This window comes from Odocoileus virginianus, chromosome 2, assembly GCF_023699985.2.
Source record: "Odocoileus virginianus isolate 20LAN1187 ecotype Illinois chromosome 2, Ovbor_1.2, whole genome shotgun sequence".
NCBI classification, from domain to species: domain Eukaryota; kingdom Metazoa; phylum Chordata; class Mammalia; order Artiodactyla; family Cervidae; genus Odocoileus; species Odocoileus virginianus.
The window spans coordinates 55,502,017-55,515,107 of record NC_069675.1 but is presented as its reverse complement, the minus strand read 5'-3'; the positions used below and the strand labels follow the sequence as shown (position 1 = coordinate 55,515,107).

The 13,091-nt window shown below is 33.1% G+C and overlaps 1 protein-coding gene across 1 annotated transcript in view; it reads right to left on the bottom strand.

Moving 5' to 3' along the window:
* LRRTM4 (leucine rich repeat transmembrane neuronal 4) overlaps positions 1-13,091 on the bottom strand; it is a 924,628-nt gene that overhangs the window by 910,372 nt on the left and 1,165 nt on the right. Inside the window, exon 2 of the mRNA XM_070479861.1 lies at positions 10,175-11,721. Coding sequence (XP_070335962.1) covers positions 10,175-11,721 — 1,547 coding nt within the window. The remainder of the gene's footprint in view (positions 1-10,174; positions 11,722-13,091) is intronic.

Here is a 13,091-nt window from a genome sequence, read left to right as displayed (position 1 = left end):
TATCATATTTTCAACATTTTCTAAACAAATAATTCATTTATAATCAGAAAATAAAAAATAAAAATATTTCAGGTTAAAAAAAATAAAAAAAATATTTCAGGTTAATCTACAGAATTATACTGGTTCATATTTCAGAATAGGATTATCTTTATTCACTATCAATAGAATAGCAACAGTTGGACAACATTAATAAAAATGTATATTTGTTTACACAGTTGATCATCATATTGCAATAAACTTTCACTAAGAAATGCAATGAGAAAGAGAGTAGATGCTATCTTCTTTCTTGGCCAATAATCCTTGCCAATCTTCATGTTTTGAGCAAACCTATGCACATTCTCAAGGAAGGTGTTATGCCAAAATTAAAGGGAAAATAATTGGAATCTTGATTTAAAGTCATCAGTTATCCTCTAATCATTTGAGAAAAGGTACACTATGAGGAGATAGAAAGCTCAGATAATTATGAACTGCAAAAAGCTAGAATTTTATATTTATATTTTATATCATCTTTTCTTTTAAACTTATCTAGATTAGAATTTAAGCAGTAATTCTTCAAAGAAAATCTGGTTAGAATACTGTGGACCATATTCCAAGATGATAAAACTGATTGACAGCCTGGTGACTGTAGTGGGGAAAGAGACTGAGAAAGGAATTCAAGATTAATGTCTCTGTTGTCACTCTACACTCCAGGACAGAAATTGCAGTGGGGACAGCTACCACTGAACTGATATTCTTAAATGTTACATGAAAAATGAGATCTGTATTTGGCACAGGCCTAGTGCCAAAGATATGATGGGCAGTGGTACCATATGGAACTGTAGAGTCAAAGAAGTAATCAATATAGTCTGATTCAAAATAGACTTATGATATTGTCAATTTAATCATGATGTCCTCAGAAAAAAAAGTACACTGGCAGTTTACTAAATTCTTCCTTTATCTGTATAAGTAGAAAAGTACTAGGTCAAGTGAACAGAAGTCTAATGTGAATCAACACATGTGTACATACAGCTGTTTACCAAGGTGATGGTACATTTGGGAGAGTGAAGTAATCAGACTTTTGGGAATTAGTGGGGATGTCAACTCTAAAGGACACTAACCTGGAGATCCCAAACATCACTGTGGTCCTCCAGTCAAAGTAGGGGTCATGAAAGCAATGGAATTATAGCTCAGGGACATTTCAGAGCTGGATCAGTGGGTCTGTGACCCCATTATGTAGTTACTTCCCTTATTCTAGAATATATAATTGGAAGAAACAATAATTGACTGGAAGAATCTCCAACTTGTAATAATTCCACCTTCCCAATTACAGAGAAGACAACTTACTGTCTTTTCTAATAATGCTAGCATTTTTCTTTTGTCTGCAGGTTTCCAGTTTTTGCTAAGTGGTACCCTTTATTTTACAGCACACATAATATTTCATGTGAAAACTTAAAACTTTTTCATTTTAAAATATATCATAAATAATGGGAAATATGTAACCATATATTTATGCAAAAATAAGAGCTCATACTTTATTCAACCAAAATAAAGGCTTACTATTCACATCAAAGCATTAAGCGTTTGTGTGTATATGTACATACATGTATACAACTAGAGAAATATAGGGTTCATAAAATCACATATTAACTTATTCAAAAGGAATACACTACATATTATTTGAAGAGTCCTACTTGTCATTGATAAAAACTTTGGGGAAATTAAAATTACCTCTATTTGTTATGAAAATGAATTGATGGGCAACACCTGATTATATTGGAAATTTACAAATTGTTTCTATAACCCATTTCTTCTTTAGAGAAATACTAAAAAACAAATTGTGAATGCTGCTTTCTTTGAAAGGTGAAAAATATTCAGTCAAGAGAGTATTTACTAATCCTGAGAATCATTCAAATATTAGCATATTTGGTACCCAAACTAAATTACAGCTCAGACAAGGGACTGAAAACTCAGGTTTATTATTCACTTTATTAAAATATAACCATAACACTTGTTTCTACATAAGGCTATATTATAGCCATCATTATAACTAATAATAACAATGAAAATAATATAGCCACATTATATTTAAAATTTTTCAGTAGACACTAGGGTTTATGGCTAATAATCATTTATATTTACACTGAAAATTTTTTTATGGAATAGTTCAGAGTGGTTTTAGAATGGAAGCTCATTAATCACTTCAACAAGTTAGTTGGAAAGTTATCATCCCAATTCAATAGATGGAAAAATTATATCACAGAAAGGTCAGATATATATTTGCTTGTCCAGTATTATAGAAGTAAACCAAATTTCTGAGACCTCTTTTTCACCCCTTGATCTAACCACTGGATCAATATAATTTTGGTCCATGTTGTGGTTTGACCATCAGCCTAAAGTATTTTAAGGCTGACCTCCCTGCTATTACTTTTATAGAACTATAAACACAGAAGAAAATAACAATTTTTCATCTACAGGTACCGTACCAAAAAAGAACATAATTACTTTATATTTCTAGAATTTTCTTATTTTAGTCTTATTAGGAATATTTAACAATGGTTGGCATTAATTTAAAATAACAAATATCCAATACTTAATAACAGTGAAATGCATCATGATCAAATTTATGCTGAAATAAACAAGCAATATTTTCAGGGCTTCTTTTGCACGTATATGTATTTAATAGGCGTCAGTTAAAGGAAATAAGAAATCAACTTTTAATAATTCCCAGCACAGCAAATTAGATAGCCAGCAGAAAATGAAAAAAGAAATGTTTCAGTAAACGTGACTTAAGGGAGGAAGGAGAAATTGAAAACCAAGCATATAATTTATATCCAAAGACATTTTCTTGTTTATTTTAATAAAATCAATATAATTTCAAAGATTTATCTGATGGTATTTAACTTTAAAAGGCAGAAAACAGAAATTGTCATCTTTTCAAATGAAAACATACTGGGAATATGAATTAAGCAAACTCCAGGAGATGGTGAAGGATCAGGAAACCTGGCGTGCTGCAGTCCATGGGGTCGCAAGGAGTTGGACACACCTGGGCCACTGAACAATAAATTAAGTACCACTGATTTTCCAAAATAAAACAATTTCAGGACTTTTCCCTCTTTGTCTGGTATCATTTGGCGTGCCAAGATTAGGGTCTATATGGTTTTGCTCTAACTGTAAAGGTGATCTCAAAAATGGCATCAATTCATAATACTATATATTTCTATTTTGGAATACATTTGGTTACTGAAAGCGACTCTTTGCAACCCCATGGACTTTATAGTCCATAGAACTCTCCAGATCAGAATACTGGAGTGGGTAGCTGTTCCCTTCTCCAGGGGATCTCCCCAACCCAGGGATTGGACCTTCTAGGTCTCCCACATTGCAGGCTGATTCTTTACCAGCTGAGCCACCAAGGAAGCCCTGCTTGGTTACCGAGATTCTAAAAAAGAGTGAGTTTTCTTAAATCCATCTCTACTCATTTTAGTTTGTCTGTTTTAAATATTCAAATATATTGTAAAAACTAATACAATTTTTAGTTTTTATAATTCAATGAAATTTGAAGATGTTAATCACTAAAATAGTAGGTAAAATGGTAATTATAAATTTGTTTAGGAAGTTTCATTTTGAAGTTATATTTTATTTATCTTAAAATGCTCTTTTAAAATCAAAGTGTCAAACATGTTTACTGTACCTTACTTTTTGTATACTAGATGACTTTAAAAAAAGAAAAGAAAAACCAAAGAAATTACCCTTCTCGCTAAGTTCAGTTATTACACCTTTACCCCTAACTCTAAAGTCTGAGAATTCAGTGAATATATAAATGACTGAGGCAAAGGAAAGACATGTTCTGTGGATGTCCAAAAATTCAGAAAACCATCATGATGCATTAAGGCACTGAGAGAAGAAATATGAAATTATTTTGATGCCATTATATTTTTTTAATATCTCCTCCAAATAACTATTTTTGAGGCAATTCAGGTGTTAGTCACTTGACATGTTAGTAAAGAACAGGGCTCATTCAAAAGTATAATATAAATTAATCTGCAATCTATTTGCAATATACATTCCAGTATTTTAGAAATATATGTATATATGGGATATATGGGTATTTAATGTCATATGGTTGTTTAAAAGCAATTATACTTCAAGTTATTTTTCTTTATGTTTAAGAACATTATTTATATAATATTAAAATATTATTTTCATATACAAACAATAATGCTTAATGTCATAATCTTATTTAATTATACACATGTTCATTATCTGATATCCAGGCATCAGTTTTGTTTAGTTTTTGCCTTTTTGTCAAGCTTGTTCATAATTTTTGGAGATGGATTTTTTCAGAATTTTTTATATTCTCACTCTTACTTAAACTTTTTATCAATGTTTATTATTTTTGCCATCATTTCATTTTCAAACCTTACAAGTGTTAAAATATGGAAGACCTGTCTTAAGGTCAAACATCTTACTTTTAAAGGACCTTAATTTCTCTGGTGGTTTAAGCATTATTTTTAAACTACTCAGAAGTAGTATACTCAGAAGGAGTATAAATCATATCCTTTGTACATATCGAGCAGTTTCATGTATATTAAAGCAGTTTATTAAAAAGTCAATGATTCTGATATCGAGGAAATACTGTGCTTTTTATCAACCTTCCTTAACTGTTAAAAATTTAATTGGCTTATGGAGTGCATGAGAAAAATACCCTCACAATTTCTCTTTCATTTTAAGAATATTGAGATTTTATTAAACTGACCCAATGAATAATGGTTCTTTTGGTATTATAAAAAGCACTTTTAATTTTTAAAACATATTCAACATCTCTTTTATGCTTTCCACTGATCAAAAGACAGAGTAATTTTTCAAAACTTTCAAAAATGTCTATCAGCGTCTGGTGATATATACTGGTGTGTCTGGTCTCATTTTGATTTAGTGATTCATGAAACTCTAGAGACATGAAAGTTCTGATGAGTCACCACGTACCCAATGCTAATATTTCTGAACAATTTCCAAAACATAAAGCTATCTATAAATGTAATTCTTGAGAACTAGGATGACTAGATTTTGCTGAATATAGGAAAGTCACAAGAAGAAAAATTCTGGAGTCATCTAAAAAATACTGGGGTGTATCAAAAGCTATACATTCCTAAGACCAGAGTCAGACTTCTCAACTTGGATTCTTAAAGAGAAACCATTTATCAAAACCTTGTTCATGAGATGATAATACAAGCTAATTCTAGAAAAAAGAATTGAACCTTTTATTATCAGCTTAAAAACCATTCCTAAATTAGCCATGTCAGGCCTTCCTGGCAGCTGTCATTCTTCACCAATACTTTGCAGACTTTAATAAAAAATGTATTCATGAATGAAATTTAGTTGGATCAAATTTAGAGAGTATATTTTTTTAAAGTCATATTTAAATGCTTTCAAAATAACTGGTTACTTGGAAGAAATTAAAATACATATAAATTTGTGTGTGCGTGCTCACATGTGTGCACATGTGTTATATATGCTCCCTTAAAGCATAAAGAAATTGTATGGCTGCTCACCTAAGCAAGCCACTTTTTAGTTAACTCAAGATGTTCTCTCTTTTCTCATTGACGATGATTATAAATGGTTCAGTTTTTCTTCCACATCCCTTCTTGCTCTTGTAAGCCTGGGAATGATCACAAAGATTTTACAAAGTTGACTATTCTGAGGAATAATCTGAATTGAGAAATACTGGACTAGGTGAATACACTCGTTCAGTGATGGTTCACAGAGAAATGAAATGACTAGCCCAAAGTCACAGCAAAATTGATAATGTATAGTTTAAATTCTGCTTTCTCAAAAAAGAACATTAGAATATCTGGACATAAGACACGTGTAATTTTAGAGAGGATGAAACATTTATCTTAAGAAGTGTTTTCCTAACTAACAAATTCCAGGAATTATGACCCAAATTTTTGTTAGTATTTCACGGGTTCAGAATGGACACGATATACTTATATATCCTGCTCTCTACTTCTGTCTCTGAGCACATATACTTAATTACATAATACAAACACACACACACACACACACACACACACACACACGCAGATTCTCTAAATATACAAAGTACAGCTTCAATTGCGACTTTTTAATATGACACAGTAGTAGTCAGCCAACAAAACTTTTTTATAGCTTCATAGAAAGGGTATTAAACTCAGTGATTCTGAGCCTGCTTCACTTAGAATCCGCTTTGAATATATTATGAATTTTAGCTCCTGGAAATTCATTCAATATACTTCAAAATGTCAATTTCTACAGTGCAGAAAGAAGTTAATTTCCCCTTTAAATCAGTAGTTTGGACCTGACAATACAGTCAATAAATAAAAATTATTAGAAATGGTCTACACTACCCACTGCAGTGAAAGAAATAATATAAGCCCAAATGACAATCAATACAGTTTTATTTTAAAGAATATAACCAAAATACTAAATATTTGGAAAATATATACCTAATGTCACCTATACTGCCATTTTTCTAATGGCAGCACTGTTAGCATTACGGGATCATTAAATTTTATATTTCAATTACTTCTCTTTTAAAACATTCTGAAATGCAGGATCTCTTTAGAGACCACTTTTATTCATGTTAAAGTTTTACTAATTTCAGCTATTTTAATTCAAAAGACAAACTCTCTTGGCTTATATTCATGAAGATTAATTGTATAAAAGTCTTTGCTATTTTCTGTTGATAAAACATGTCCTACAAGAACCAGGTATTCAAAAATTTGTTTTGTATAATCTTTAAGTAAAATTTTAGTATGTGGAATGAAGTAACTTTATAATTTGGTAATGTTTTTGTGCAATAAAGTTATCCAAAGTTTCACAAGCTATTTTCAAAAGTAAGTATTTGCAATTTTCTCTGTCAAAGACACTAAGCTTTAGACAAAACTGTATCTTTTTGGTTTTAAGTTCCCTTCTTTGAACACATGTTGAGAACAAATTAAATGATTCAGTTCAACCAAGCACACTGATCCACTCAAGGCATGATTGAGATGAATCTATCAGAGTTTTTCCATATATCTTTAATTATTCATTTCTATCTACTCTATTCTTTTAGAGATATAAGAAAACTTAACTGTTTAAGTTCTTATAATATTCTCCTTCAGATTCTTATCATATAATGTGCACTTGGACCTTTAAAATTCATAAAGAACAGAACAAAAATTATTTAATTATTTACTTTATAGATCACATGCCATATATGTGTGGTGGGTCACAGATATTATTCTAAGGAGGAATGTTAATATTTTTATTTTCTTCTTAAAGAGAATAGACAAAATGAATATTTTAACCATATTTAGACTATGATAGACGGTAGCATCAACTATGTAAGTAAAATTTTCAATTTAATGCAATTTTTTCAAGGCACTATCTTAGAAATTAGCATTTAGTGCTAAGTTTTCTAGTTTAATATTTATGGCTTTATTAAGTAATTCAATGTTTTGAATAACAAAGCCTACCTCAAAAAAATATACCATAAATGTTAAGGGTTCTCTATTTTTCAAAGCTATTGATATGTGAGGTTTGTCAAAACACCACCAGACCTAAACTCAAGGTACATCACTGTCCTAAAATGCCATAAACTTGTGCAAATCACATCTCTCTCTTGGCTTCATTTTGTAGAGAAGTTTTCTCAACAACAGAAATTTTACTCTGGGTTGACATAGAAGTACATTGAAAATTATTGTTTTCATAACACTTTCTGAGAATCTACTTGTCCTCGTTTCTTACGTCCATCTGTAACTATAATAAACTGGAAAAGGAGGAGTGGCAGGTGCTCTGTTTGTTTCTGTGTGTTTGTGTTTCAAAATAAGTTAATGTTCATTTCAGTGTAGCTTTATTGAACCCCACGCACTCAAAAGTGCAGTTAATGATCTCGGATGTATAGCTTACCATTTTCTACTTTGAGAACTTGATCTATTTCAGTAGGGCTACCATTTCAATTGAACATCTTCATTACATGTTTAGTTAAATTTTTCATTACTTACTGCTGTTTAACACCACACCCATCCCCAACAATGTCACCGCGATTTCACGACCATAAACACAACTCTACGGGACACATATAGTATCAAAATGCGTTTTGAAACACATTTCTACGTAGTGAAATAACGTTTTTATTTCGTTTCAATCATGGTAATGCCTGTGGTCTTTTAAAGGATGGTCTCTGGGATTTAAGACCTCTGGAAAAGTTTTAGAACCACTGTTTTGAAATGCTAGCTCTTTAAGAATCTTTCCTGGTGATTCTTTTAAATAAAAATCACCATGCTAATACAAACTCAAAGACAAAATGAAAGAATGGAACTGGATTTTAATTTTCTTTTTACATTACTAGCCTTTAGGAGGGTCTCAAAATAGAAGCCAAATCTAGAATAAAACAGAATGAATTTTCTTTACTAATATTCACAAATATTGTATAAACACTACCTTGCAATAAAAACATCAAGACTTGCTAGATTTTTATATAAAATTTTGTATTCTCTTCAACTTTTAAGGACAATTTCTTATACAGGTTTCTCTTAGGGATTCATTATCAGGGAGTGCTTTTCTTATTTACAATCATATATAAGAGGAGAAAATAAACTTGGTGAAGAATAGCTCAATATTTCAAATTACACTGAGTTGTAGATAATTTCAAACTCAGTGCTTTGTCTGAAAACATTTTCATTGCTCTTAATTTTGGGTTATGGAAAGATTTAGAATATATATCATAAAAGAGCAAATTATATTTTTCAACACTCATGCTGCTGCTGCTGCTAAGTCACTTCATAACTAGCATTAAAAAGGGCAAAGTCTTCAAATGCTTGTTAAAACTTTCTTTTGAGAAAATAATCATGTAAAATTGGATATTAAGACGACACAGAGCCAGAACTTTACCTCTCTTAACTAATTTATTCTAGTAACAAGGCCTTGGCAGTCTCACAATCTTTGCACTTTTTAATTAATTTTACCAAATAAAGGATAATTGGCATCCACCATTACTTATTAACAAGTTGGAAATTTGTGACTATTTTTCTTCTCATAAATGCATTCCTATCTGTGATCTTTCAAATACACTGACTCCGAACTTATTCTCATGAAAATAGTATAACACGAAACACCTTCATTTGAGATGATTGTTACAGAAAGGGAAAATACTCAGAACCCAAATCTCTCTCTTTTTATTTATAAATATTTGCATCACTTAGTTTTGGATTAGTGTAACAAGAATACACATTATGTCTTTGGGGATGACAACAACACTGACAAACAGTCCCTGTTATGCTTGTCATTATGTTATTGCTAAATCACCCACAACATCATGACCTGATTTTAGTTACCAGGGAAAAGCCAAAACATGGAATTTAAATTTCATTCTGATTACATACATACAGCCAGCACTTAAAAAAGCCTTTGAAAATGGTCTATGTCCAGTAATTAAAAAAAAAAAAAAAAAGGAAAGGAAAGGAAGAAGTAAGGAAGCAAAGAAAGGAAGGAAAGGAGAAAGGAGGGAAGAAAGGCAGGAAGGAAGGAAAAGAGGGAAAAAAGACATCTTTAAATGCCTTAATACAATTACACAATAGGCCTGACATTCTCTATGCTGGTATAATAACCAAGTGGCAAGTAACATAGAAACAGTTATCCCTGTGAGATCCCTGTTGCATGCTTTAATTAAAAGTTAAAAATATACAACAAAATCAACCCTTGGGTAAATTGCTCTTTGGTTTAAATCTTCATTACCTCCTGGAATTTTGGTAAAATCCCTTTGTTTTTAAATTAAGCCAGCCCCTCCTTTACAAAAAGTCAAACAACAAAAACCAGACATAAATTTTTAGGATGAAAAGAGTTTTGTTTGTGTGTATGTGTGTCTGTAAGTCCAACCCCTATACACAACCTGTTAAAAAAAAAAAAAAAAAAAAACAGATGCTTTAACATAGTGCTTTATTCCAACTTAATCTCATCCTTGAATGAACTTCCTTCAAGTTTCAACCATTTAAGGAAAAATAAAAAGAGCAGTCAATTTCCTTGTGGTTGTAATTTAATTAAGTAACCTTTCACACTGAGCAAAACCCAAAAGCAAAAGGGTCATTAATCTTTCTAGTGATTAGAGACACCTCTAGAGCTTCAAACATTTACCTCTCCTTCCCCGCAGTGGAAATGCTTTTAGGAGGATCATGGTTCATACCTCACATTCCCTGGAGCCAGAGATGGTATATGTGCAGGGCCCAGATCCATTAACCGATATATCCATGGTCTCAGAGTTTGTAGGCTTGTAGTCCACATAATACTCCTGTAAAGGGGAATTCATTTGTCTCTCAGACTCTCTGGTCTTTTTCCGCCGCCTCTTCATAAGAGAGTGTTGCTGAAGTTGTTTCATGCTGGCTGGGTAGCGTTTCCAAGACACATAGATCACCAAGAGGATCATAGCCACCGAAAGAAAGAGAGCCACGCTCCCTGCAATAATTTTGTGGAATGAAACATGCTCATACTCTTGCTCTGTGCCAGGAATCTGAAACCCCGGGGAAGGGCTTGGTGTTTCAAGGGTGGACCGGCTAGGGTCAGATTTCAAGGTTGTAGGTTTAGGGATAATCAGAGGCTTCTGGGGAGTTTGGGGGACCAAGTGTGATTTTTCTGTGTTGACCACCTGGACTTCAGAGCAGATATTATATGTTTCCACTGCATCACTAACCTTTTCACCTTGGATGTGCTTAGGTCCTGCACATATCATGGTGCTTTCTTTATTTCCTTTGAAATTCTTCAGCCAATAAAATAGAGGACAAATGCTCCGACTGCATTCCCACATATTCCCAGACAAAGTGATGGATATTAATGATATCCATGCATTGACAGTTTCCTGTGAGATGTTGGTAAGCTTGTTGGAATCCAAATTCAATTTTTGCAAATTGGGCAAACATTTAAATGTGCCCGGCTCAATTCCTTGGATATCATTCCCTGATAAATCCAAGTTGTGTAAGGAACTCCAAGTCCATGTCAAGCCTTGGCTAATGGAGCGAATTCTGTTCCATTGTAAGTAAATTGAACGGAGGTTGAAGAGACGTGGAAAATGAGCAAAGTTGATCTTGGAAAACTGATTGTGCTCCAAGTGGAGCTCTTTTAACTTCAAAAGGCCAGCAAAAGCATTTCGCGACAAACTTCGAAGACGATTATAACCCAAATCCAGAAAGTCAAGATTTCGACAGTCTTGAAAAACTCTGATTGGTACAGTCTTTAATGAGTTAGATCTCAAGTGCAAAATGATGAGTTTCCGAAGGCCTTTAAATTGCTCAGATTGCAATGTCTGAAGCTTATTGTAAGAGAGGTCCAGACTGCGGAGATTGGGAACCGGGTGAAATGTTTTATTGTGCAGATAGGTAATTTTGTTGGAGCTTAGAATTAATTCTTTCAGTCTACGGATGCCTTGAAATGCATCTTCATCCACTGAGCTAATGTAATTATGGTCAAGATAAAGCCATATAAGCTGGTTAAGGCTGGCAAACTGATTGGATTTGAGTTTCTGAATGCTGTTGAACCTTAACGATAAGCCTTGTGACCCTCCAGAAATGTTCTCAGGAATATCTGCAAAAGCATGAGACTCACAGTACACAATTTTGCCATCACATCTGCAGTTCTTTGGGCAAGCTCTCTGAGCCCCCGTGAGCATAACAAGCAGCAGTGTAGGAAGTAGCACTAGCACCACACGCATGCTTCTCAGCTGCGTAATTAAATGGAAACCTACAATATTAAAAAGAAGACAAATGCACATTGTAAAGCTATTAATGTAAATCACCACCAGCTTACCGATATCAGGGGCATCTCATCTAGTGTAGTAATGGAACAGTTGATTTAAGAACAATGTATTTGACACTTAAAGCCTTATTTTCTTCAGTATTGCATGCTTACTATTTAGGTTTCATGCTTTCTTTCTTGATTTCCAAATTGCCACAGTGTCATAGAACTAAGAACAGCTTCCTGAGTTTCAGGAATTCATATGCATATCAACACTGGAAAACATCCACCCTATCTTATCACATAATGACAACATTTAATAGCATCTATGTTTGGCTAGTCACTCTGTTGGAAACCAGTACCAAAAGGAAGAATATTAAGTCTTCTGGTAATGGGGAAATTGTGACTTCCTAAGCCCTATGCTTGTACATCTTTCTTAGTTGAGCAAAAAGGCTGTGTTTTGGCAAAGGAGCTTCAGTAAACTGTCAAGGTAACCCAAGTATGCCCAGCTTGAAATTGCACCCCTATTGCATAATGAGGCAACCATATAGGAGCTCTGATGAAACAGCACTGGGACCAGTATACACAATCAATGAAGCATGGTATGCAGACTAGTAACAGTGGGGAGTACTGTCAATGTATTAATAAGCATATAAGCTCTCAACATTCAGGAAGAGATTCCTACTAAGGTTCTCCTACCCAGTGATCACCAGCTGAGAGTCCTAACTACTGATAGCACAGAACGCTCCAAAGTTATGATTATTAGATTTCTATTAAATATTTGCACAAAATACAAAATAATCTTGTGAAGTATTAGTTTTTTTTCTTATATATTTAACATAGTTGCTTTTCCAAAGTTGGGGGATAAACAAAGAGAGAAACAGCAGACTACTGACCTCTCCCATCCCAAACTGCTCAAATTTCTCACTGACTTTTTTTCTCCCCTACCTCCATTAACTTCAGAAAATCTGCAAAGTTGCAATCTATTGGCACTGATGCTGCATTTCCAAGTCATAGCATGTTAAGGGACTTCTTTCCTCTGTCAACAGTAGATTTATTATTTTTTAGTGGTGAGAAGAAAAAAAAAAGTACCTTGTGCTGCAGTATTAAGCTTAAATATTCATGTTTTTAAACAACAGGCAATCAGCCAAATTCTTAATTTAAGAAAAGAAACTCTCCTTTTACTCAAAGAATTAATTTTTTTTTTTTAATCTGAAACCCCGTCTTTCTCTCTGTCCTCTTGCCAGCTACAGACTCATTGAAATACATTCCAGCTCTCCCAGACAGGAGAAAGGGGTGGAGGGGGGGAAGCCAGTCACACTTGAAAAAATAAGACTGGCAAATGACTGCTGGATATTTGGAAGCTGTGTTGAGTA